At 43.6% G+C, this 27,257-nt stretch overlaps 2 protein-coding genes across 3 annotated transcripts in view; one reads left to right on the forward strand and one right to left on the reverse strand.

Annotated features, from left to right (window-relative positions):
- Positions 1-227: 227 nt before the first annotated feature.
- Positions 228-13,005, forward strand: LOC148678227 (histamine H2 receptor-like). The gene is made up of 6 exons (XM_088632696.1): positions 228-463; positions 612-732; positions 7,191-7,269; positions 7,356-7,615; positions 8,115-8,291; positions 9,847-13,005. The coding sequence occupies exons 4-6, from the start codon at positions 7,362-7,364 to the stop codon at positions 10,535-10,537; spliced, it is 1,122 nt and encodes a 373-aa protein (XP_088488822.1). The 5' UTR covers positions 228-463; positions 612-732; positions 7,191-7,269; positions 7,356-7,361; the 3' UTR covers positions 10,538-13,005.
- Positions 13,006-16,345: 3,340 nt separating this feature from the next.
- eif2ak3 (eukaryotic translation initiation factor 2-alpha kinase 3) overlaps positions 16,346-27,257 on the reverse strand; it is a 47,657-nt gene continuing 36,745 nt past the window's right edge. For both annotated transcript variants that reach the window (XM_088632694.1, XM_088632695.1), the window contains exons 11-17: positions 26,149-26,271; positions 23,258-23,407; positions 22,113-22,866; positions 21,387-21,560; positions 20,623-20,724; positions 20,424-20,486; positions 16,346-20,055 (exon numbers count right to left, since the gene is read on the reverse strand). In XM_088632694.1, coding sequence (XP_088488820.1) covers positions 19,879-20,055; positions 20,424-20,486; positions 20,623-20,724; positions 21,387-21,560; positions 22,113-22,866; positions 23,258-23,407; positions 26,149-26,271 — 1,543 coding nt within the window. In that variant the 3' untranslated portion in view covers positions 16,346-19,878. The remainder of the gene's footprint in view (positions 20,056-20,423; positions 20,487-20,622; positions 20,725-21,386; positions 21,561-22,112; positions 22,867-23,257; positions 23,408-26,148; positions 26,272-27,257) is intronic.

The raw sequence follows: 27,257 nt of genomic DNA on the forward strand, positions 1-27,257 counted from the left end.
AATATATCCTGGCAGTTTAAAATTGTATATGATAGAGCTTATGATTAATTATTATTATTATTATTATTATTATTATTATTATTATTATTATTATTATTATTATTATTATTCATGTCTTTTACTGGAATACCTATACTTTAGGAACGTAGGGAGTGAGCTTTTATACCGTATGCGCAGAGCTCCCTCTTGCGGAAAGAAAAGACCAGCACAGCGGACAAAGAGTTATGCACCGAGCAGGGGCTATCGCTGCAATCAGTCAAGCGCAGTCCTGCTACCTGACGCGGAGAAGTGGCGATGTGAGAGGCAGAGATAGACGGGCACATTGTGAAGATGCTTTGTGAGTCGACTGGACTGTGGATGATGCCTTAACTGGGTGTAGCCTTGGTGCGGCGCATGGATTTATTGGGCTGAAAATCTTTTTTGGGGGGGAACAGAGCAAGTACTTCAGCGTGTTTCGTTATAGGTAATACTGTTGTTTGACCGTGTTTCCGCTACTTGTTTGGTCTCTATTTAGTTCCTGTATTGATATATTTCATATGTTCTTATGTCATCAAACTAAAATTTGACTGTAGATATAATTGTTTAAATATGTTTCTGTGTGCTTTCACCAGGTCGGATTAGAAAGTAATTTGTTCATGTTAATTGGCTTCGACTCCCTGGCAATTATCGAGGTGTTGTTGACATCTCGCACGTGGACTGGATAACTGGTTTCTGGACAGGTTGCGGGTGGAGGTGAGTATTCAGTTCCTAAATCTGTCAGTTATAATTTGTGATTGTGTATTTGTAAATTCATTCAGTTTAATTAATGCCTTGGCTTATTAGGTGTATACTGTAAACCTGGGGAAATAGGCTGCAAACGGAGAATGTAAAATTTCAAACGCCGCATGTTTGTGCTCAGTATTTAAAGGACAGTATGGATTGCTACAGATGTTTTGTTTGCTAAACTCTGCTTGAAAGGCTGTATTGTATGTTATGGAGTACGTTACACACTTCTGTAAAGTATTTAATTGTCATTTTGGTTTTGCTCAGTTAATCACTGGTGGTTACTGCACCAGGGTAGTGCGTGAAAGTGGGGCTCTGGACTGCCCCGCGGCTGTCGCGGTGAGCGCGACTAGATTCTTCAGGGACCAGGGAGCGAGAGGCGACGAGGGGCTGTTCGCAGGTCTGCGAGCAGTCTTGGCTATAGACTGGAGGATATTGTAATGTTTTCTGATACGTTTCTTCACACTGGGGGGCTGCTCTTGCCATAATCGTATAAGGAGATCTATCTGTCAATGATAGCGGATACCTCGCTGGTGCAAATAAATATTCATATTGTAGGAAATTGTCTAACCTCAAACCAATCAAATTATATAATAATTAATAATAATTTGTAGGAAACATACCTATTAATTATAAATTATTAGTCTATTAAACTGCATCATTGACATACTCTGTAATTATACGACGTAAACACTTACAGTATGAAGCATTCCGAATCCACAAGACCTAACAAAATAACAATAAGTAAATCTACTGATTTCATCATATCAGTGCTATACAAGAGCCGGATTTCATTATGTTGAGTCTATAGGATATTAGATATAGAGATATTATAGAGATTTGAGGCTAGAGCTACTGTATAGGAGTGTTATATTATATTATGCTATAGATAAATTTAATGTCAGAGCTATAGGAGAGACTGAGATGGTTTGCATAATATATAAAGAAAATATATAAAGAATACCATAAACCATTTGTCATTTCAACCAAGAGCGCGTCTGTTTTTTAAGTTGGTTTATCATGGGTAACTGCACATCCTCTTAATTGCACAGTTTACAGCTTCCCTGGTGGCTAAACCTCCAAAATTGCTTTGCCACAGCTCCTCGCTGTCCTGTGACACAATGGGCTGACAGACTGTGTTCTGTTTAACTACACTGCTCTGGATTGGATTTCCCAGTCAGGATCAGTGGCGTTTTAATACACTAGTGCCCTAATGACAGTTTCCCTCACATGGCCTGTCACTCAGCTTAATAGCCAGCAGAAAATGGCCGGATTCAGAAGTCTGTTTAACATATTTGAGGAATTGAACATGGTGCATGCCTTGACATCAGAAACTGTCTGGACTGAGGATATAGCAGTATTCAGATAGGGACATTCTGATTGATTTCACCAGAATTAGAAGATTTAGCAGCTGACGATTTCTAAAGATTCACTGATATTTTACATCCCAATGAATTTCAGGTCTTATTCTAAATATCCAGTCATCCATTTCCTAAATGCTCCGTGCAATTCAGGGTTGTGGGGCCTATCCCAGCAATCAATGAGTGCAAGATACAGTAGATTACATCCTGGATGCGACGCCAGTCCATCGCTGGGCAGACACACAGACGCACACGCTCACACCAGGGCCAGTTTTCCCAGCATGTTAGCACATAGACTGTGGACAGTGGGAGGAAACCGGGGCACCTGGAGATAACCCACGCAAACACAGGGAGAACATGCAAACTTCATGCAGCTATGCCTAATATGATTGCTGTAAATGTATGCTAATTCTTGGTGATTTAAGTACAGTGGGTAGCTGCGTCAGCTTGCGTAGGCTGCAAAGGAACAAGTAAAGGTTTATTCCACGCTGAAAAGATTACAGGTGGAGCATTCTTCAGGTATGTCGCATGCCCAAAGAAGGCTCCACAGCCAAAGCTCCACAGTTATTTTTTTTCTTCTCTTTTCAGCATGGCATAAACCTTTAAGCGTTCCTTTACTAATTTGTGGGTTTCAGTTTCATGTACATTAGGACCTTTTCTTACGACCAAATTTACTGATTTGGTTGAAAGAAAATAATGAAATAATACATTATATAAGGTGTTCTAGATTTTAGGAGTCGCAAGGTACTTTATATAACTAGAAGTAACTACCAAGAAGGAAGATGTGCTGACAGAAGCGGGCAGCTCCTCACTTACTGTACCTGGACTCCAGAGATGAAGTCAAATGCACTTAAAGGTGTCGAAGATGACCTGCCATCTCCTCACGGCTCTCTGCCTGCAATCCACAGGAAAGGAATACAAGAGGGAAAGAAACTGGGAGGACATAAGGATTTGGAGAATACTGGCTCACTCTGCCCCTCTGAGCAAGTTGGGCTCTGTTAGTCATGCTTCAACAGTTTGCTTAATCTCCACCTCGCCTTGCTTCTGCCTCATACAATATTGCAGATTTTGCAGTCTGCAAATACTGCAGTCAGTAGGGAATCTATTGACGGGAAATGCCAGGCAAGCTTGTTTGATTTGTTCAGAACGGATAACCTGTAACTTGCCTGCAAATTAGAGCTGATTAATCTAAAAGTTCAAGTGGTCTGTTGAATTGAGCTTTGAGCATAATACAATCCCTAGCTCTGTTCTCTGAAGAGTGGCTCCACTTAGAAACAACAGCTGCTGACTCTGATACCCACTCAGCACAACACGCCACCAGTGGACTGCCCACAGTCATTCATTTGTGCCAGAGCTCGCCAAAACAGAATTCCAGGGCCCCTCATTCTGATTTATGAAAGTTGAAAATACATAATTTTGTCTCTGAAATGCAATTTCTTGCAATCCTCAACATGAGTGTCCATTCTGCATTTTCTTGAGAATGAGCCTGTTGAGAAGGCTGTCCTTCTGGCAGCAGAGAGGTGTAGGACTGGAGGCAGAGGTTTTTTGTGGTGTGAGACACAGGAAGCATTGTTTGCATGCTGGCATCTTTATTTACACATTTGCACCCATATTGCAAATGTCTGAATTAAAAGGTATAACTATCATACATTATCACTTTTATTACTGAAAGTCTTTGCTTTGTGGCAACAGACAATCAAGTCTTTACAGTGGGATAAGCAAAGATCAAAATCGATGAAGAAATTAGCTGTATCAGGCACAGTCTAAAGAAACAGCTGGGGTTTAGCAAGCAATGCAAGCCAGCTTCAATTCTGGGAAGACCATGAGAGAGGTTTTGGAGCTGAGGCAAATATTCAGTACATCCTATCAGTCTGCTTGCTGCTAGAAAGAATTCTAACAATAGCATGAAAATTGCCAGTAAAGATATATCTCCTGCACAAGTGGGAAGCTTCATTCATGCAGCACGACTCCAAATAAGGAGAAAGGCAGCCATTTCTCATGGTCCTGCTCCTTAGAAACCTTGATTGTGGCCAAGACGAGTCAGAGCTGATGCCACAGCTGATCAGTATTTTCAAGATGCAATGCAAGAGGACACAGAACCCTTTCACTGTTGTTAATTAGTCTGTTCTCCAGGTGAAGAGAATTCAAACAGCTGGACCAAGATGACACATTCCACACCACAGACAAATATTATGGATCTCTATTCCTGCAGGTTAAAGAGACTGGAGGCCTTTTTGGTTCTTTGAGACAGTGAAGCACATTTTGGTACTTTTACTGTAGATATTGTAATTGAGGTGTAGTCAAACACTACTTTTCCAGTCCATTGCAGGTCAGGATTTCCCCTGTATCAAAATCTTTAATTGTTTGGTTAATACAGTTTCAGGTGCATAATTAAACAGCTTCAAGGACTTACTGTATACTGAAGTTGATAAAAATGCCTGGTATTGGTTACCCCCTCAAGAGAAAAATACATCTGGACGTCTCATCATTTTGCAAATTCAATTGAGTTGTGTCTGCACTGCAGTTAAAATGACCTTAACACTTGATCAGTACTCACTGGTCACCATGTGGTGAAAGGCTTTCAACACCTGAGACAGCAGCCTAACGTCAATGCTGTCAGTGTTCAGCAGTACAGACACTGAGGATGCTGTGAGAGGTGGTGGAGGGGATCCCCATTACCTGTAAAGTGCTTTGAGTGGAGTGTCCAGAAAAGTGCTATATAAGTGTAAGCAATTATTATTATTAAATGATTCTCATTAGATGATAATATCAGTACGGTTTCAGCTGCTGTTATACCAAATGCCATTCATTTAATTTCAGAAACTTAATTATGTTGTGAGGATCAGTTTTATTAATCATTCCATTACATCTAATTACTTGTAGTGAAACATTACATGTGACTTTTTACATGCATTGCAATCTGTATTGTAATGGTTTTAAATTTAAATCATGTAGTTGTAACTAGTAAACACACATCGTCCTCCAAGAGGATGAACCTATTGGGGACTGAGAAAAGGAAGCAGGATCAGAGATCTCCAAACAGTTCTTCCAAATCAAGTAACTGTAATAACGCATTTGTATTTCATTTAGTTTTGAGTCTGTCGGATCCACGTAACTAGTGAATGGTACACGTTTTGTAGCTAGAGACAGACTCCTTGAAGTGGTTGAAGTTAACAGGTTCATGTTTCATGTTATTACTTTCAGTGTTAAAATGTCATCTCTGTAAAATGTGTGCTTCTTGTTTAAGTTATTTATTATGTCTTTTTCAAAGTTTTCTAGTTTTTTAATTGTTCTAAATAGTACAGTAAGGTTGGGGTGGGAGCTGATAATAGTAGTGTGTGTGTAAATTGTGATCTCCAGGGGCCCCTTTTCAAAATCTTGCCAAGGACTCCCAAAAAGCTAGGGCCAGCCCTGCCTGCGCACATAGTATCTGTCTTCCAGGTGAAAATGCATCAAGATTACCTGCCTTCTGGCCTTCAGCTAGCAGATTCATCAACCAGCTAACTAACCAACTGACTCAGGAAACCTCACCTTCAAATTACCTTTCTGTAACTGATCATGTGGCTGAAGCATCTGCTCATTCCCTAGAGGATTCTGGGGAATGTAGTCCATACAGGGCAGGCATTTTGTCTGGACCAGCTTCCCTCACAAGACAGTGAAATGAATTTCAGATTGTGATAAAGTATTGGTTGTGTGACATGCTCATAGCCTGTATAGTGTGAATGTTTTTAAAGTATGTGCACTTTTTAAAAAAACACAGTGGTGTAGTGGTTAGCATTGCTGCCTTGCAGCACTAGGGCCCTGGGTTCAATTCTGGACCTGGGGCGCTATCTACAAAGAATTATGTTCTCCCAATGTTCCTGTGCATTTCCTCTAGGTGCTCCTGTTTTATTTCCACTGTCCAAAAACATACTTGTACATGTAGGTAAACTGGCTGGTAGGGAAAATTGGCCTTAGGTGTGTCTGTGTGTTTGCCCTGCAGTAGACTGGTGTCCTGTCTACAGTGTACTCGTACCCCGCCTTGTGCCCTACACTAGCCGACACAGGCTCCAGCTTCCCTGTGTCCCTGAATTGGAAGAGGTAGTTAGAACATGGATGGATAGATTTCCATATGTACATTTTATCTAGAAAGAGTGATTTGTTCAACCAGCTTGGCTATATATCAGTGTGGGCTCTTTCTCAGTGAACTCTTTCTCTTTCTCGTTTATACTGTATTTATACGAATTATACTGTTACATTGAGAGGCACAAGCAAGCAATGAAATCGCACATCCAGCTCTATGCTTCCTCTCATAATGCAGAACTCACGCAGCTCCATTTTTCTTCATTTAAATTGGCATCATTCTAATAATCAGCTGTTCTGTTTCGCTTCTGAAGAGGCACAAATTAGCTTTGGAAGGGTTGCATCTATCATTGGTGAGGCTCCTACTAACATTTGCATATTCGTTTCAGTCATTTGTTCCCATTCTGGAAGTACATAGAAGAGAGTATTTTGGAGGGAGTCTCTCCGTTTTATACAGATTTCACAAGGGCAGTGTATTGTGGTGGACAAGTCTCTGGACTCAGGATTGGTGGGTTGTAGGCTTGAGTCCCTGTTGCAGACACTGCTGTTGAACCTTGAGTGAGGTACTTTACCCCAGTTTCTCCAGCTAGTATGAATGGGGACCAGCATTGCTGGGGGCAAACCTATCCACAGTGCTATTCTGTCTGCTTACTGACACATATACCAGGAAGATCTTTGGTCCAGTGAGCTGTTGTTGCTAAGGACATTGCCTGTATAGATTTTGAAAGCACTGCCTTCTCGGATGCTGAGTTTTTAAATCCTCTGTCCTTTGAGACATTTAACATATATAGGCTGCAGTAGTTGTAGGGTTTGCTGTACCTATGGTTCTGATTCAGCCAGAAAATGACAGATTTCATGGCTTCTGAATTTCACACACATTTCAATACTGTATAAATTGACTCATGATGAACTAACGACTTTATATTTCTGGTTGCTGGTGTTGCCTTAATATATAAAGTCTGCAAATGCAGTTCATTAATAATTCATCAGTATTTTATTTTATAGTGTCACCCATTTTCGGACATCTCGAGGGCCCTGAGCAGATAAAAAGTCGTCCATTACAAGAAAGACTAAAGCAGAACAGGTGAGATTTCAGTGACTTGGTGAAGGAAGAGATCAGTGTATCACAGTCCAGACTCTCACAGCACCTGTATACCTGTGTCCCTGCAGGGGACCATGTTCCTGAACAGGAATTCCTCCTGGCTGGCCAACCTGTCCGTGGCGTCCTCACTGACAGAGCTGGATATCGCCCCCCCACAGGTGGCCGTGGGTGTTCTGCTCACGCTGATTGACCTAGTGACCTTCCTGGGGAACACAGTGGTGTTCATCTGCCCAGCGGTGGAGCGCCGGCTGCGCACCGTCACCTACATGTTCATCATGTCCCTGGCCATGGCTGACCTGCTGGTGGCCTGCCTCGTCATGCCCTTCAGGTGAGCTGGGGTTGGGGAGGGGGCTGCAGTCTGGGATCTGCTCCCTTCAGGTGACCAGGGGGTGTGGTCTGGGATTTGCCCTAATCAGGTGACTGGGGGGTGGATTTGGGATCTGCTCTTTTCAGGTGACCAGGGGGTGTGTGGTCTGGAATCTGCTCCCTTCTTGTGACCAGGGGTTGTGGTCTGGAATCTGCTCCCTTCTTGTGACCAGGGGTTGTGGTCTGGGATCTGCTCCCTTCTGGTGACCAGGGGTTGTGGTCTGGGATCTGCTCCCTTCTGGTGACCAGGGGTTGTGGTCTGGGATCTGCTCCCTTCTGGTGACCAGGGGTTGTGGTCTGGGATCTGCTCCCTTCTGGTGACCAGGGGTTGTGGTCTGGAATCTGCTCCGTTCTGGTGACCAGGGGGTGCTGTCTGCATTTGGCTACCTTCAGAGATCTACTCCCTTCTGGTGACTCAGAGGAGTGGAGAGTAACCCTGACCCCTCTCTGTCTCCCTGCAGTATCATCTATGAGGTGACAGGGGTGTGGCTGTTTGGGGAGCATTTCTGTAAGATGTGGATATCCTTCGACGTGCTGTTCTGCACAGCTTCCATCGTCACACTGTGCTTCATCAGCTTGGACCGCTACTGCTCGGTGGTCACTCCCTACCACTACCCTCGGAGGATGTCCCGGCGCAGGTCAGCAAACTCTCCACAGTGTAAACACAGGGCTTGAAACATGCTGTTCATACACTTCCACTTTGCTCAGAAAGCAGCTTTCCAAAGCTGCTCTGATTCTGAAAGAAAATGTCACGTGATCTGGGTATTGTTAAGAAAGCATAAACCTTACTCTTTTACAGTACAGGATGCAAACATAATTCCTAGCATAAATATAGTACCATACTATAGTTAGTGCCTCACCTTATTTGATATTCATAAATATCCATAAGCAAAAAGTTTAACTCTATGGGGCACTAAGAATTATATTTTTCCATACTGATCTGCTGTGGCTTTATTTTAATGTTATTAAACCTGTAAACTATGAACAAGAGAAACCCTAATCTTCTTTTGAGTGTTGGTTTAAATCATGCTAAAGCATTTTTAAACCTAGGTTTACACCTGGCTTGTACTACTACAGTGAAATACTTCAGTCAGGAGACTTTATATGGGAGGACAATTATGCAACATTTTGTAATTATCTATTTCACCCCAATCTGAACTATATCCCCTCTCTGTCTTCCTGCAGTATCAGTCCAGTGGTGTGGAGAGTGACCCCTGACCCCTCTCTGTCTCCCTGCAGTACCAGTCCAGTGGTGTGGAGAGTTTAACTTCAACCTTTAATTAAACTACAACTAGTTGCAACCCTAACCCTAACTTCACCTTTAACTCTAGTTCCAAAAGGGACTCATGCCCTAATTCTGAACCTGGCTCAAACCCTGAGCCCAACCCCACATTATCCTAGATGTAAAACTTAACCCTGACTTAATAACAGCACTAGCTGCATCTCCAACCCAGCTGAGACAGCAGCTCCAATTTTAACATCAGCCTTAGAATTTACCACAACCTTACACATTTATGTAGCCCTTACCCTACTGCTTCACGTCCTCCATGCTCTCCCTTTAGTCCAAGACAAACCCATCCTCTGTTGCAACCTTAGCTCCAGCCTTACTGTTAGTTGTTAATACTAATTCAAGCTTTTGCCCTAAGTCTAGCCCCAACCCTAGCACTGGTCCTAAATCCTAACCCCAACCTTAAACCTCTCAACTCTCCAACACTAACCCTAATCTTAAGCCTAACCAAGTTTTAACCTTAAGTCAAGCTACTACCTAAGCCTGTAATATAACCTTACCTCCTTCTCTAACTCTTAACTGGCTTGTAGCCTTACTTACAACCATCACCCTTAACCCTAAAATAAAAACTGTCACTCAACAGACTGATACTTATTGTATTTAGTGTGTGCAAATGGTTTTTCATGAACAAAACCTTTTTGTATCAAGAGACACAGAGAGCAAGATGTCTCTGCCTCAGGCTGTGTGCTGCTGTCATGTCAGCAGTATTGATCTTCCCAGACACCTTCCTAGACTGACCACTGTGCCTCAAAGGCAAGCCTGTCTAATTAAGATACAGTTCGGCTCCCATGTTTCTCCCTGGCTTTGGCAGGGTTTCGATACAGAGTGTTTTCTAGTTGTAATAGAGACGGGAATTTGCACAGTACATCTATAATATCTCTATTTCTCTGTTTCCCTTTGTCCAGGTGTATTGTGATGACGGTGACGATCTGGGTGTACTCGTCTCTGATCTCCTTCCTTCCAGTAATGCAGGGCTGGAACGAAATCCCGGGCCTGGCCTACGACTCGGGGCACGACTGCGTCTTTGTCACCAACTGGACCTTTGCCATCGTGGCTTCGGCGCTGGCGTTCTACATCCCCTTCCTCATCATGTGCACCATGTACTTCTTCATCTACCGCGCCTCTCGCCTCAAGGCCACCCGCATCGTCTCTCAGACCCTGGACCTGCACTACCACCCCGACAGCCGGCGGCCCAACAATCTGCAGCTGGAGAACAAGGCCACGCGCACCATGAGCATCATCATCTCCGTCTTCGTTATGTGCTGGCTGCCTTACTTCGTGCTCAACGTGTGGCTGGCGGCCCGGGGCTGGGGCGGGGAGAGCCCAGCCATCAGCTGCCTCTTCAAGATCATCACCTGGCTGGGCTACTGCAACTCAACCATCAACCCCATGCTCTACGCCTTCCTCAACCGCGATTTCCAGCGTGCGCTCAAGAAGCTGCTGGTGTGCCGGCGCTGGCGCTCACAGGTGGACATCGGCGAGGACATGGTGTCCATCGTCACCTTCTCTCGCACCGCGCAGGACCCCGAGTACAGCAACAAGACCACGGCCCTGCCCAGTGCCACACTGACGCTGAAGGGCCAGCCCAAGCAGTGAACCGGTGTGTCGGAACCCCCCACCCCCGAGGGAAATGGACTCCGCTGACGTCCCACTGCTGTAGCTGTGGGCTCTCTTCTCCTGCAATTTGGGTCGGCATCACTCAAACATGCTGGCTGAGGGGCATTCTCCAACTGTGCAGTGCTGACACCTGCGTCTTGAACTGTGGGAAACACACTCCTACTGACAGGGCGTGAATAGAAAAATATCAGAACTCTTAAGACATCAGTGACATCTGTTGCGGATGTTCCTTTACATCGTCCTCATTGTGAACACCAAGCAATGTTCAAAGGGGTTGGACAAGCACGGTATCACAAAGCATGAATGGTATTGGACTAGATACCGTAGCTGCCTGACGATGGCCCAGACAGTGTGCACTCCAGGACACTCAAGTCTCTGTCCTTTCTCTCTCGTAAAAGACAATGAGGCTTCAGGGTGCTTATGTACACAGGAATACCTTCAATATAAGTACCACACTCTCTGTGCTTGGAGTACAATGTTCACTTCACACTCAGCATCAGACTTAGCAACATGGCAAATTTACAGGCACCTTTCCACCATGATCAGAACCCCAGCACACTCCCCAGTTGAGAACCTGCCGAACCAGCTGTCTCACACTGACACATACCTTCAGATAGCTGCACACAAGCACGATCAGCCTGCAGGATTCATTGCCATCGTGAGACAAGAGCTGTTCCTCTCTACAGGGTTTGTATGACACGTCAAATGGAACTGATTATATTAGGATAATCCAAAAAAGCAGTAATACCAGCTTTTAGTATTATTGTTAGGAATTTGATGGTGGCTTCACTAAGCAATTGTTATTGAACCTTTGGTGCACATCTTTAAGCTCAGGTGTGCCACTGCCCCATCCTATTGTGCTGGGCAACTCTCCTCCATATCTGTCCCTCCTCTCTAAAACAGGATCTTTCCAAATTTCCTTACTGCGCTCTCATCCTTTTCCCTATCTTGTATTTCACTGCACAGCTACCCTCTCCCAGCCAGTGCCAAGCAGTCGGCATCACAGCCCAGCCTCACCCCTGCCACCAGGCCAGCACAGGGTCTGGTCTGTCTCAGTGGGCATAAACCACGCTTGACTCCAGCTTTCACCTGCAAGGCTGGGCTTCACCACAACTCTAATGGCAGACACCTCCAGAAAAAAACTGGACACTTCTGCAAGAGCTGTTGGGGACCTGTAAGAAGCACAGTAAACTTCAAATAGTGATTGCGATTCCAACATATAGAGCCCAGGTGCCAAATTGTGATGTAGGAGGTGCCATGTCTGAGATGAGACCTAAAACCAATAGTGTCAAAGTTAAGTGCATAATTACACCACTTCTAACCAGGTTCTGAGGTGCTTCACAGGTGTCTATACCTTTATGTAGTGTTTTGACTAGTCAACTTTTAAAGACCTCAAGAAATGTCTTTACTCTAGCAAAGAATAAAATTAGGGTGTTTTATTGACTACTGGGGTTGATATAAAAAATCAGAAGACTCTAGGCACGGCACGAAGTCCAACACCCCTGCCTTAAACTGAATAACAGCAGATAATTTCAACATCACAGACAATTTGTAGACAGCAATGTTTAAATGTACAAATGGTATAAAAAGGCAGTGTTATATGGAACATCAACCATTTTATATATCAGTTGTTTCCGTTTTATTTTTTACAATGTGAAGATCAGACCTATTCAAACAGTCCAGCTGTTCCTATACATTAGCAATACCCTGTCTATACAGTAAAACAATTCTTTTTCCCCAGTTTCTTGTTCACTTTGGATCCAAGAGTGGTATTCAATTAACCACACTGCTCACGGTGAAGTGGATGGAAGAGACCTGCACCATCAGAGCAGATTCTGTTTCCATTTATCTTTTGTGCGTTCCTGAGCTGTGTCCTGGGGAAGGGCCAGCTCGACCTGTTCCAGCTCTGAAAAAAGACTAAAGCACCTCTTCAAGAGGGGGCTCAGGGTGTAAACAGTGCTTTCCTGCACTCCAAACAAGAACGCAACCTCCTGTGTCAGCCACTGCAGGCCTCTCTTTTATACAGTACTTTCCTTAGCTTTTGACCCTGTCTCACTATAGCCTGTGTCATTTACCGCTGTACAGAAGTTCTGGCACTTCTGCCAGAAGTGAGCCCAGAGCCACAGCGTGACCAGCCCCAACACTGTCGAGACTGCTGCTCCTTGCACACCACCTCCCACTCGGTACGTCCAGTAAGCAAAGGCAGGAAAAAGCCCCAGACCGAGCAGGAGCTTCTGTGGAGAGACCTCCTCGGACCCTGGAGAGCCCACAGACACACACTGTGTTGACCAGCAGCTACAAGGTAGTTTAGTAGCCTGTTTTTTTATTTTTTTTCCCCCAAATGAAGGACCCTGCAGGAGTCTTCGTTTTAAATCGTGTAGCTACATTGTGCACCTGGTCTGACTGAATTCTGTACAGAAAATAAATGTATTTTGACATGAGACCTATTTTATGAGTCACAAAACAGAAATGTGTTGCGTATTGGGCTCCGTTCTCTCCCAGCAGTCACTAGCACTGCATGAAATGATACATTCATCGCAGCAGCCCTGTGAAGGATTGTAACCGATTTAGTTTTCCCACCTCTGAAGGCGCATTGCTTGGAGAGGAAATTTACTGATGAGTTTGCAGTCGTGGTGTTTATATACTGTACAAATCGGTCCTGACTAGCAGGGATCGTGTTTCAGTCAACTGCCGTGAGTTTAGTGTCCCAGTGTCCATGTCCAAGATCCTCTTCCTTGTCCTTCTACCTGGGATGAAGGTAATGATCAATTATCTTTACCCAGTGCTGATCAGATATCTGTTCTACTTCCATCATTGCATATCAGAAATCTGCATTACCCTTTTTATACTCCACACCCTTATTATACCCACGTGAGAATATACAATGTTCAACTTCACTAATTACCAATAATTACATAGTCATCACCTGCTGTGTCTATATACTAGGATTAGAAGCTGTTGAGCATCCTCCTGTGGCTGGGTGGCTGCAATTGCACTCATTACTTAGGCCAGTCTGCCAGTTTATGTGACATTTTTAGAGGTGCGTAGTTCACAGAGGACTGTCTGGGAAGAGAGCTGCCCGTGTGCTCATCAGTGTTGGCTGCCATGAGTGACAATACCTGATATTACTAGATGGGAAAAGACATAAGATTAATTCTTAACTTGGACTGTAATATGTACTACTGGAAATCCTGCCTGCTGCAAAAATGTTGTAGGTTTTTGCAGCCAAGGCACAAAGCTGCAGAGAACGGTCAGTCCCACGAGCACAGAGTGTGTACACCTATACCCAGTCTGTGGCAAGACTTGGAAACCGATGTCCATCCCCCATGAATTTGAGAGCTTGAACAGGTTTGCAAAGAATAGGTAGAAACTGCAATTTCTCAGTGTGCAGTCATTAGAAATGGATCCAAAAAAAGATTCACAGCTGTAATTGCTGTCAATTGCACTTCCACCAAGCACTGACTCACAAGATGAATACTGATACTAATACTAATCAACATAATTCATCTTGGGATTTTTCTTAGTCTATTAATTTTTGACCCATTAAAGAGTTACATTTGAGCATTCACATATTTATAAAATTCACATTTGGTTAATCCACAAATGAAGATATCATTGGAAGGGGGTGAATAGTTTTAAGGCACTGTAACTGAAATTTGGAACTCTGTTATTTCTGTAGTGAAGTCCGAGTTCTTTACAGTCTGCTTTTCAGACATTGTAAAACAAGTCTCACAGACACCCAATCTCCTCAATCTGTCCCAAACTGTTTGCAGACTAGGTGAATACAAGCCCTTCCTCCAGAGAGAGGGCACAGCACACTAAGTTAGATATCAGTCACAAACCAGTTCTGCCATTTTACTTGGGCATTTTTTCCCAGTTGGGTTTCCCCACTTTGTTTGGAGGATAGTGCAAGCCTTTGTTGTTGCAGTCTGTTTAAAAAAATCAGACCATTTTGAAACTAAATCTGGAGAGCTGTTCAATATTCCTCACTATGATCTTTAAGGGTGTTTTTATTTTTCTCTTATGAGTTTGAGGTATCAAAAATTTGGAATTTAGGATCTACTTTAAGATTTCCATGTGTTTAGACCACACTTAAAATCCAGTGTCTCTTTGCTACTTCAGTCTTACTCAATGGTTTGCATCACCAAGTCAATCTGCTTGAGGCACAGGTCTCATTCTAGCTAGTGAGTCAAAGGCAAGAGTTTGTTTTTTTAGAATTTCAGCTGCGAAAGAACCACAAAGAGGCCAAGAAATAATAAAGGAGATTTTTAATGGCCTTTTGAAACCATAAGCCTCGCAGCGGAAGTTCTGTATTAAAATCTTGCTGAAGTGCGCCAGTAAACAGAAGCACAAACAAAATCTCAAGGGTCTGTTCATACTCCACTGAAGGAAACAAAAGCTGATATTCAGACTGTTAACAGAACTCTCCCTGCAGTCACTCAAGACCCACTAACTGGCAAATACTAATAAAGAAACCACCCGGGGTGGTCTTCATACAGGCTGGGTAGCTTACAGAACCAATTCTCAATGTCCTCTCTTGAACCAGTTAATATTATTATTAATAATAATAATAATAATAATTCCTTAAACTTATATAGCACTTTTCTGGACACTCCACTCAAAGCTCTTTACAGGTTATGTGGACTCTGCTAACCACTGCTCCACCATGCCTTCCAACATAACATCTCAATTTAAATTCTACCTTTGGGTCTATAGTATACAATATTTTGCCACTTTTAGTACCTCACCACATTTTCCAAAGCTGTATGCAATACGTCAATATAAGCACCTAGTTATTTGCATCTGCAAGGTGTTTGCCCAGATTTGAATTTTATCGAAATATTTTTGAATTTTATTTGCTGTTTCTAACCCTCCTAATGTGGAATCTGCAAACTGAAATGCACACAACTCTAGATCATTGTTCTAAATTAATAAGTAAAGTGATCCAAGTAGAGATCCCTGTGGTAGTCCCCTCAATCTGTACTCTCCATTTTCTATTATCCAATTCTCAACCTAAACATTTCTCCAAATGTCTCCACTTGTAAACTGAGATTTTTTTTTTATCAGGACCTTTATCAAAAGTATTCTGCAAATTTAAACACATCACATTGTATACTCCGATGTAAATTAGTTCAGCAAGTCCTACCTTTTGTAAATTCATAATGACTATCCCTTGGGATCATATTTCCATATAGATCAACCTCTAGTCCTGATAATTGCTTCCAAACCCTTACATGTAACTGAACAAAGTATTATTCACCAACAATACTTAGTGTTTTACCACCCTTTTTATGACTGAAATATCTCCAAAACTTAAAACCGGAAGCTTTCTTTACATGAAGGTTTGTGGAGTCAGGAACAAGCTATTATTTTGTTGAAGACAACACCCAGGCTGTTTTCATGAAGCAACTGGATGGGATCTCAGGATGAATTATCTACCAACAAGACAGTAGTGCCTGTTTGGTTATGTACTGTAACTGCTGAAGTTAAGAAGAAAGTTTACAAAAAAATGGACATTCAGCCCATCTAGTCCATTTGTACAGCTAGTAGCTACCACTAGTAATTTCTCGAAAGAAGCCAGGGTTTCGGCATCAACATGACCAGTTTTTCTCCATGCTCCCACAACCCATTATGCAAAAAGGTGTCTCCGCTTCTCAGATTTACAGTACATGCACTTCCACAACACTAGCATAGTAACATTTTAATATTTGAAGAAGTCTTTTGGACCATCTTGACATGAAAGATTTTAATAATTTAAATAATAATTGAAGAGGTCAAAGGCAAAAATTGTACAAATGTCATAGAATGTTTTATTAAATTTAGACTTGTAAGAAGTCGCATATTTCAATGCACTTGAAAATTATTGCATGAAGTGCATTCTCTCATACCAGCAACCCACATGGATTGATTTTGCAATAAACTTAAATAAAAACAAAAATACATATTTACATTGCAACAGAGGCAGAAAACACAGATTGTGCTTAAAGACACTGAAACTAGCTTACAAAGGGGATAGATCCACAGATCCACCGTGACTGTGGTGCACCAGATCTTATGGTCACTGAAGCCAGACGTTAATGGAGAAGAACCCAATATAGTCACTGAACTAACGGAAGAGAGATAACGAACAAACCTCTCTTTGAAAATGTTCAGCAAAACTAATTTTGCAGATTGTATCTCAGTAAATGCTGAAGATCAAAAAAAGAAAATAAGAAAAAGCTCTGGAGCTATCCGAGAGAGATCTTCATGAGTCCCGGAGAGATAACATCTGAACAATAACTCTGCAGTTAAGATACTGAAGACTAACCCAAAGAAACCGCGAGCAGAACAAGGTCCTGTATTCGTGGAACACTGCTGATGCAAGATGAAGTGGCAGAAAGGGGCTGGTGTTTGGCTCCTAAACACACATGGCAGAGGGCACACCTCCATGCTCTGGGGTGGCATTGACAGAAATGTCCTCAGCAGCGTCAACCTGCAGCTCACCGGTTTTAACAAGACTTGATTACCTCCTCCCAGCGCTCCAGAGATCATAATGTTTATTGCCTTTAGAGCCCAAGCAATGAGACCTGTACTGGGCTAAACCTAAAGGTTAGATAAATCAGATGATACCGCTCAGGAGCCAGTGAAACTGGAGATTTCAAACACGGCCTCATGGAAGGCTGGGAAAAGGAGTCAGTCACACTAGTGGAACTGGGAATAACCACCAAGAACAAATGGACCCTTCAATGTGACCAAGTGAGAGGACAGGGCAGAACAGGGCCACATCAAGTATCTCAACAGCCCCTTCCCAGACGGAACACACACCTCCTTAGAAAAAAACAAATATACAAATTTAAATAAACATCAGAAGAACTATACAACTTGAACTTCAATTGAGACTCTTAGGTTATCTTCTGTTTGTTTCCTTAGGCATATACAATTGTACAGGAAGCACACTTACAGACCGATACTGGGCCAGTTGTCCAGTGTGCTCCAAAACAGAATTCCATGCAGCTCTATAAAAACAAGGCATTGCCAGTTCCAACCAGCTTCTTCTGCAATTCATGAATCTTGCACACAGTGAAACAATGGGCAAGAGCCAGTTCATTACCCGTGTAACACCCGTTTTCCCCCTTCAACATCGACATAATACCATAAACAGCTGCTGGAAGGTACCACACTTGAAAGAACATTATGTACAGTATTGGTAAAGCTTGCCCTTGGATAAAGATACAAAAGTCATTATTTACACAAGAGAAAAGACAGAACCGTCAACAAAGAATGAAAACTGAACAGCAACCTTCCTTCAGGAGGAAGGCCTGTCATGTCATCACACCACAGCTCCCTCTGCTGGCTGCGATGTGAAGCAACCAGCTCTCCTCTTTTGTGCTCAAGTAGAAAGCCGTTCGTCATTTCTAAGCATGTTACAAATTCATGCATTTTTTATATCATAATCCAGCTTTCCAAAATCTAATTCAAGAAATCACCATTTTTCAAAAATTATCCACACCTACTTGCGACTCCAAACAGCCAAGAGTTTGAACCTTGGGTCAGCAGGCCGTTTTCAATGCATTTTTTTAACTCCCTTCATTAAAGGCGAGGTCTGCAACATGTCGTAACATAACGGGAAGGTTTTAAGTTGCCTGAAGAAGCATTAAAAATGACAATTTGAACTAAAATCCTTAACTAGTCCAGAATTCCCATATGGCTTTTGAAAGCAGCTTAAAGAAATCTGTGTTAGTGTTCTGGGAGCAGGCCTAGGCTGTGAAGGAGAGGAATGAGGAGCAAAAAGACAGAGGAGTCTGACCTCCAGGCACAGTGAGATAGTCTGCCTCTTCTCTCAGAGTACTGGGCAGAGAAGAGGGGATGATGGGCCGAAAGACCCAGAACACTTCTGTTAACCTGCAGCAGAGACCAGGAATGGAAAATATTAAAGCCCATAGGTGAGCAACCCTGCAGGTTTAACCGTTTCTTCTGAAGCCGTGGATAATGAGATTTAACCATATAAGCAGTGAATACGTTTCAAAAGGTCATGGAGCTGACAAACGTCTACGTCTCAGAAAGGCTGCACTGTCTGTTCCAGTCTAGAGCAGTCAGGGGCAGGCCCGGCCTTGGGAAACTGCAGTCCAGCATGATTTGTGCATCTTTTTAAATTGCTACCAGCTTACAAACCACCCACAAACAATTGTGCAACTTTGCAAATAATTGCTTAGTTCAAACAAGTGAGAGTTCAGATGGTGAAAATCTAAGGATCTTTCAGTCCTTCAGGACAAAGACTGCCCATTGCCGAGCTACAGCACAGCCTGTTCCTCAATAACAGACGCAACGGTGCTCTCTCCCAGGGCAATAAGGGCATCCAGCTTTCGCTCTGGCTAAACCCTGGACAGCTGTGGGCCTGGAAATCAGGCAAGGCCACAGCCCTCACCTGTGCACCAGGGAAACACTGTGCAAACTGGACTCTGAAGGGTCAGACTGCTCACAGAGACAAGGGGTCAGGGGGACCTTCCCCAGCCTTTTTTTAAATTGTAACATAAAACTCGTTTGAGAAGCATTTCACAAAAAAGGATGCATTTAAAATTATTTTAGGATGCCATGATGCTGGATTCAACATATCGGCAAGAGATGAAAAATCTCATCTAGCGATAGAACAGGTCAACTGATCACCGCCAACCCCCATCCACCAGAATTCATAAGGACTCACAGACACCAAAGACTGTAGTCCTCCTCATGGCAGAGAGAAATCCCAGTCTATTGATTAAAAGGGTTAAACATCCTTAGATGAAGAGAGTAGCTGTGACATCATGTACTGACTTGGACTGAAAAAAGATGACCAAACCATCTGTGCACAGCTTGCCTGTCTGAGCAGTCAATAACAAACAGAGGTACACTGTAGGCTATAGTGGGAAGTGAAAAGATCCAAGTAAGTAAGAACCAAACCAGGCTGGCTCTCAGTCAAGCTATACAAAACTGTTGTATGGGTCCCAGACATTTTGTGACGCTATCGAGTACAGCAGGGTGCAGGCCAGGACAGTTTGTGCAACCCAAAATTGAGGATAATGAATCAGAAGCTGATAACGGTGGGTTTTTCCAGCATTAAGTGTTTGAGAGGCTGCTGGTAGATGAAGAGATTGTCTTTCACAGGCAGGCTGAAATGAGTGACCATGTGCGTTTGTTCAAGGCAGAGGATGGAGCAGACACTGGCCGAGTGAAGGCAAGACTGGCCACATGTGGAAAAGGAAACCCTGGCAGACCCGTCAGGGCTGGGGTCTGGCAGCTCAGAACTGTGTGGTGACAACGGGCTGGCAGTCCCTGGCACAGCAGTAGGATCCAGCCCTGCGGGCTCAGCTGCTGGGCTGGCGTGTATGGGACCCCCCAGAGGAACTGTATGTGCGGGAGCGCTGCCTCAGGACCAGTCTGCTGGGCACCTCCAGCTCCTGGAACAGCGGAGTCTCCGTGATGTCCACTGCCTCCGGCCGCTCGCTGGGGCATGGAGACAGCATGCGGCGCACCATCACGAGCTGAAACACAGCCACCAAACACACCGCTTATTCCATTCAGATTGGCAAGTGGGCAAGGCTACACACTGACACACAACATACATAGTAATAACTCTCCAACATGTGTGAGTGTTTCATCACTGAGAGATTTGACCTCTGTGCAAAGGAAGAACTTATGGTTGGCATCATACTGGCAGCTGTGTTCCCACACAGATATTCCCAAAGCTGCTGCACTAAACACATTCAAACTCCAGCAACTTGCCAGGATATAAACAGTATAAAAATAACCGCAATCCACATCATTTCAGCAGTTACCTAATGCCTGGTGATAAAAAATGATTTAATGGGAGCTGTTACTTGCTCCCTGGTGGCAGAGTGACAGCACTCACCTCCTGCACGTTCCTCTGAGAGAACGCCTGGGGAAACTGCAGGTTCCTCACCTCCGTCAGCGTCTGCAGGGAAACAACCACACACAGTGCAGGTCAGGTCAGGCCCTGAGCAACATGCAGACTCTGGCTGCCAACAGGCTACCATAACAACGATCATGGGGTAAAAAGAGAACATGACTGCCCTCATTAGGGTGCTTACCCGCACTCTCTCCATCTGGGTGCTAAAGGGATAGAGCAGCTCGAACAGAATCAGGCCCAGGGAGTAGATATCCACCTTGTGAGAGTAAAAGTTCCCGGAAACCTGGATAATGCAGGAAACAAAGATCATTTCAGACAAAGGCAAAGAAACTCTACAAAACAAGGACACAAATGTCTCTAAACAGATACCCAAACTCCAGGTACAAACCCTCTAAAGTCAATCCATTTTCAAAAATGTATTACTCCTTTGTATTTTGTTTTCAATGCTAGAAAAGAAATGAGATTTGCAACAGGAAACGACATGGTGGCGCAGTGGTTAGCATTGTTGCCTTGAAGCACTGGGGCCCAGGATTCAATTCCATTCCTTGGATGCTATCTGTATAGACTCAGTATGTTCTCCTTGTGTTCGTGAGAGTTTCCTCTGGGTTCCTCTCACAGTCCAAAGCCATAATGCGAGGTTGATTTGTTTCTGAGAACAATGGGCCTGTGTTCTGCGATGGACTGGTATATGGATGGACGGACTAATTTATTCAGCCGACACTTATAAGTGGATTATATTTGCATTCATTGACAAAACATGGCATTTAACTGGAACAATTAATTTGTGTTGTGATTTGAACCCACAATCTTCCAGCTCAAGTCCAGAAGCCTAACCACTGCTCCACACTGCTGCCCTTGATGCCCTGCTGCCCTCTGTTTTCATTTAAAGTTTTCATTTTTCACATACAGATATAACAATATAGCTATGCTTTCATTTCCATTTACCTGCTCAGGGCTCATGTACAGCTTGGTGCCCACTTGCCCAGTATGCCTAGCATAGACTGGCATGGGGGTCAGCACTGCTCCCCCTTCCTCATCCTCCTCTTGGTCCATAGCCGTCACCAGCCCAAAATCGCCCACCTTCACCACATCATCCAGGGTGAAGAAGATGTTGGAAGGCTGAGAGAGCACAGAGCAGCCAGGTCAGACTTTTAGCACAGACTGGGCTAAGAGCTTAGCCATCAGCATAGACATTGTGACTGTAGTGCAAACGGCCAGCATCACAAACCGAAAGAGAGTGTACAGCTGCATTTTTCACTTTGAAACCTGCGCATAAAGAACAGGTGGGTGGAACAAAGACAAATCCAGCTGAAATGGCAGGGTGCATGGTGAAGACAAAGGTCTATGACCCTAAAATTGACAGGATCTTGACCTAGACGTAGCTATTCCCACAGAGCAGTAGAACAATACTCTAAAACACAGGCGCCCAGAATTTAATCCTCAACAGCCAAGGAACAGCCACTTGAGAACTATTGCCTTCTCTTTCAGGCTTATACAACAAATGAGACTGGCTCTGATCGTGGGAATTCTTATGCTAAACGCTCCAAAAGCAGTTAAGCCTTCCTATAATATGTTGACGAACTCAAATGCCGCACGACATGCTGCAACAGAGTTGCGGTGTATGTACTTCCATAACCGCACAGAACAGAGCTGTGAAGAGTCGGAGCTCACTTTCAGGTCCCGGTGCATGAGGCCCTTGCTGTGCAAGAACTCTACAGCCTCGGCAATCTGCAGGAAGATGCCCAAACACTCAGTCCGGTCCCGCTGCTCTGGCTGACACCGCTGGGCCATCCAGTCCTTCAGATTCTCCTTACGGCACAGCTGCATCTGGATATAGAGGTACACCTTCGGCGAAGGCAGGGGCCGGGGCCGCTGGGAGGGCAGGGAGGGAGTGTGGCAGGGGCCCAGGCTCAGGCTAGTGGGCCGCGGAGGGGAGCCGGAGAGGGAGGTGGGATTGGGCCCGTGTGTTTGGGTCCGGGATTCCGAGCTGGGTCGCTCCGTCAGGGTGCCGTGGCTGCCGGGCTCGGCGGGCTCCGAGGTGTCGTCGCAGCCCGAGTCCTCAAACACAATCTCGTCCGAGAAGGAGCTGCAGTCCTCGGGGGAGCAGGGGTTACACAGCTCAAAGGAGTGCGGCGAGTCGGAGACCTCGGGGTCGGCCTGGCTGTCCCCCTCCGAGAGAAAGCTGTCATAACCGTGCAGCTGGCTGGCCTCGCTGGGCTCCCCACAGCCCTCGTCTCCTGCTGCAGAGGCGTTGGGCGAGAACATCCCGTGGGAGAGAGAGGGCTGCCCATCTATCCGGATACTGAGACTGTCACCTCCCGCCCCCTCTGCTGAGGAAATGTCCTGGGTCAAGGGCTTGGAGACGGGCACTTTCACGGATAGCGCCTCCATCTGCTCTGGGGAGCTGAGCGGCCAGTCTGTGGTGCTGCAGAAGGAAAACGGACACACCTCACTTACACCTAGAGACGAGCTGAGTCCTTCTGATCTAGTCATTCTAGTGGCAAACTTACTGTTCACTGCATATAGTCTTTCAGACAGCACATTCAATTCAATATTAAAAGACTTTTATTAAAGCAAATATAACTTTACTATAACAAAATCTGGAGTGTACAAAACAGCTCATGGAACCTGAACCTCAGGCCCAAAGAAAAGGAACAGTATCCACAGAGATAAAGATTTGATTGTGCTCAATTTGACTTAAACATTCTTATTCTAAAAATATGTAATAATAATGATGAAAAGAATCACTTAAATCAGTGAAGCTTAAAGAGTGGCTTTGAGTGTTTCCATCTACAGGACTATGGGCTGGCTCTTACCTGGCATCCTTGAGCCAGCGCTGGTCCATCTCCTCCTGCCAGCCCTCAGGGGGGCTCTCCTGCCAGGCGTTGAAGTAGCGGATGATGCCAGGGTGCTCCAGCTTGGCCAGGGCCTTCACCTCCCTCATCACTTTCTCCCGGGCCTGCTCCCTGAAGCACAGCCAGCAGCAGGAGTGAAGACCAACACCGAGATGCAGCAGCGCACAGCTCGCTGACCAGAGTCACAGGAAATCACACCAGACTACAGGGCAACTCACGGACTCAGAAGCATCAGTTAATGAAGACTCAAGAGGTTCTTTTTTTGAGATTGTTCAGTCTCAAGAAACGGACACGGTAGACACTAAATGAGTATTTCACTTTGTTCACTAAAGAAGACAACATGCCTTGGGCAGCAGTAGGGAGATCTTCATTAAAATGTATTAAGATAGAAGAGGTAGAATGTTACAAGGACGACAAATACATCTCCAGGGCCCAGTAATATCTTACCAACTCTTCCAAAAGTTGGTTAAGAGTAGTACCCATGGACAGGAGAACAACATCTATAAAAAGGATGAGAAAGCTGATCCAATGTGTTTTCTATTATGTGTCAAGTAATGGAGACAATTAGTACTAAACCAAAAAATCACCTTTATGGATGTAACATCCTATTCTTATAGAAAAGATATGTCTTGCCTAATCAGCTTGTTTACATGTTTTGAACAAGCAACAGCTGTAATGGATAGACACAGAGCATACAATATAGTGTATTTAGATTTATAGAATCCTTTTAATAAAGTTCCCCAGAAAAAAATCGTTTTCAAATTATAGGCAGCCGGTATTCAGGAAAATAGATTGGATTGATAATTGTTTAACAGAAAGCAATGCATAAATAAAGGGTGAACAATCAAATTGGGATAATGTAATAGCTGCTCTTACCAATTAGAATGATCTAGGTTCTAGTATACTTAGTAAACTACTGAAGTTTGAAGATTGCACATCAGGAAGATTAGTGAACGCTGTAGAAGCATTTCAGTGATTTCGGCCAGTCGATTTCAGAAATGAAATTGAATAAGATTGAGATAAAATTCAAGACTGAGCAAACACCTCACAGCTGATGTTTAATGTAAGTAAGGCCAGAGTTTTGCATGCGGTAAAAAAAAGACTGTACATACAATATGGGAAACACTGAAGTAGAAGAGGCTACTTATGGAAATCAAAAATGTATCTGTAAACACATCGCTTACATCTTCCAGAAAATGTGGGAAGCAATAAAAAACGCAAGCAAAATGTTACGATACACAGTTAAGTGAAGAGTTCAAATCAAGGGATTTTATGTTAAAATGAAACAATGTACTAGTAGGACCTCATTAAGAATACTGTATACAATTTTAGTCTCCACAATATAGAAAAGACTGATGCTCTGAAATTAGTCCAGAGAACAGCAACCAGATATATTCCGGGTCTCATGGGAAAAGAAAAAGGATAAAGGAACTAAACTTTTTTAGTCTAGAACGAGGTAGCTAGCAATGTTGTTAAAGGTGATGCCGTAGCTTCCTTTAAGACACAGATTACATCCTCAATATGCGTAAACAACATGATTCAAAAGGCCTTAAAAGACAGAAATTTGATGTAAATTCTAAACTGATTTCATTGATGCAGTTTAATTTAGCACAATGCTTAGAATGAATAACAGGCTTGAATTGTGGATTTTATAGAATAACTAAGCACAAATGGCCAAGTAACGTGAGTTATAAATAAAAATATCTAATTAAAATACAGTCATTTTAAAAGTGTAGATATCCAAAGTGCACTTAATGGCCACCGCTTTCAGGTGAAAATTTGAAATTGACACTTTTTTATGAGGTTGCAATACAGAGACTGGTAGCATGTTTTATTCATTTTTGAATGTTCTCTTACCACTGAAAGACAAAAGGCCTGATTACTTCATGGAAATCATTACACTGACTGTGGCATTATTGTAAAACTGAGATGGTGGTAGTTTAATGATAAACAGTGGTCTGTAATTTTGCAAAAGAGTGCCCTTTGTGTCCATAAATACAACCTAATGGCAGAAATATATTAAGCCTAATCAAGCAAACAATTATGCTTACAATTTATATATGACAAACGTGGCTCAAGCAGTGATCTAAGGCCCTTGCAGAGGAGAGTGCTGTGAAAGAAGGTTTCAATAAGCACTTGCAGCTGGCTTCTACTGAAACAGTGGGACCGGTGCAGTTAACACATTCAGCACTAGATGGCAGAACATGTAAAGCATAAATTTCACTGCTACAAAATCTTCATAATTCTAATTAGAAACCACAACACCTGTTTCCATACAAGGTATAATGAACAGCCTTTCCATAACTGTGGAAAAGATTTATCATGGTATCATCTGTCCATAAAACTCTCCTGCCTTCTCCTTGCACTTCTGAATAGAATTTGAAATTGTACTTAAAATTCTAATCAAGCTTTTTTGTTCTTAGCGTTAATGATGGCTTACATCTTGCTGTGTTGCCTCTGTAATTCTGATGTTTCCTGGAAGATGTGGATTTTTATACTTTTACTCCCGCACTGTGGAGGTGGTTGATCGTTAAACTCGGTTGATTTAGGGTTTTCTTTGAAATCTCCAATAATGTTTGGTCATCAGCTGCAGATGATTTTCTTGACTGACCTGGTCTCAGCTGATTGGTTATTATACCTGTGGTTTCCTTCTTTTTCAGTATATTGCCGATATTGGTAGTATGTTGGTTTCCATTTTGAACTTTGACTTCAGACACTCAAGTTAAACAGTGACAGGTTTACGGGATGCTCATTTCTTTGTTTGAGCCCAATTTCCCAACAACAAACACCTGACTAACAAGAGACACCTGTCAACCAGCCATCTCAATACTTTTAAAAATGATCATGATTACCTGTTCGGCAGACGTATCCTCTTGATAGCATAGTGACAGTCGTCCACCTTGTTCCGTGCCTCGAATACAACTCCAAAGCCCCCTCGGCCCAGACACTGCACTGGCACAAAGTCTGTCAGGTACCTGGGGAAGCAGAGCAGGTGTCACACAGGGGACCCTTACAGCAAAGGCCAATACTAGGAGGGACACCTAGCCTGTCCTAGAGCAAGAGCACAGCTTGCATCTTTGAAAAGTGGGAGAACACCCACAAGTCACCCAATGACTCAATCGGTTTCTGCCCACTATTCAATATTCTGCTGAAATTAAACGGGGGAGAACATGCAAACTCCACACAGAAAGTGTTCCAATTCACATCCAAACCCAGGCACAAAGAGCTGTGAGGTAGCAGTGCTTAATCCAGTTCCTGTGCACTGGTCACTATCTTGACAGAAACAGCCTGCTAATGGAATGATATAAGCTTTCAGCAAACCCCCCTGTCGAGTCTCCTGCATTGTGATGCCCCCATGAGCTCGGACACAGCGTCACGGGTTTGACTGACCCGCAGTGGTGTTTGCACACAGTCTCACTGGGATCAGCTACACGCCAGCATTGTTAACGAGAATTTAGCTTGTGCGGATTTCCATACCTTTGATGAACTCCCAATTACTCATTCTGTTTCTACTTTATCATTCAAAACTCTTTTGAAATTAAATTCCACCTAGAGTGAAAGCAGAATCAAACCAAGAAGTTTAAAAGTGTTTAGAGTTTAAGTGACTGAGGGGAAAAAAAATATTGGCCTTGTGAGATCTCACCTCACCTGTGTCTCAAGAGTTACTCTTTACAAAAGCTATTTTCCCCAGATATGGACCTCAAACACAGCAACACCTACACACAGACATGGGCACGGACTGAGGCAGGCTGGGGAACAGAAGGTGACTGGAATCACAGGTGATCAGCACTGAGCAGATCCTTTCAATTCTTAAGCTACTTAATTGTGACTTGTTTTTCACTAATCAACACAATGCAATACATTGTACTTTTCACTACATCTAAGAATCATGCAGAGCATCTATAATTAATTAGATCCTTGAATTAACACTGCTCATTTTATCCCAAAGCACTTTGATTAT

This window comes from Lepisosteus platostomus, chromosome 1, assembly GCF_059453375.1.
Source record: "Lepisosteus platostomus isolate fLepPlt1 chromosome 1, fLepPlt1.hap1, whole genome shotgun sequence".
In the NCBI taxonomy this organism is placed as follows: domain Eukaryota; kingdom Metazoa; phylum Chordata; class Actinopteri; order Semionotiformes; family Lepisosteidae; genus Lepisosteus; species Lepisosteus platostomus.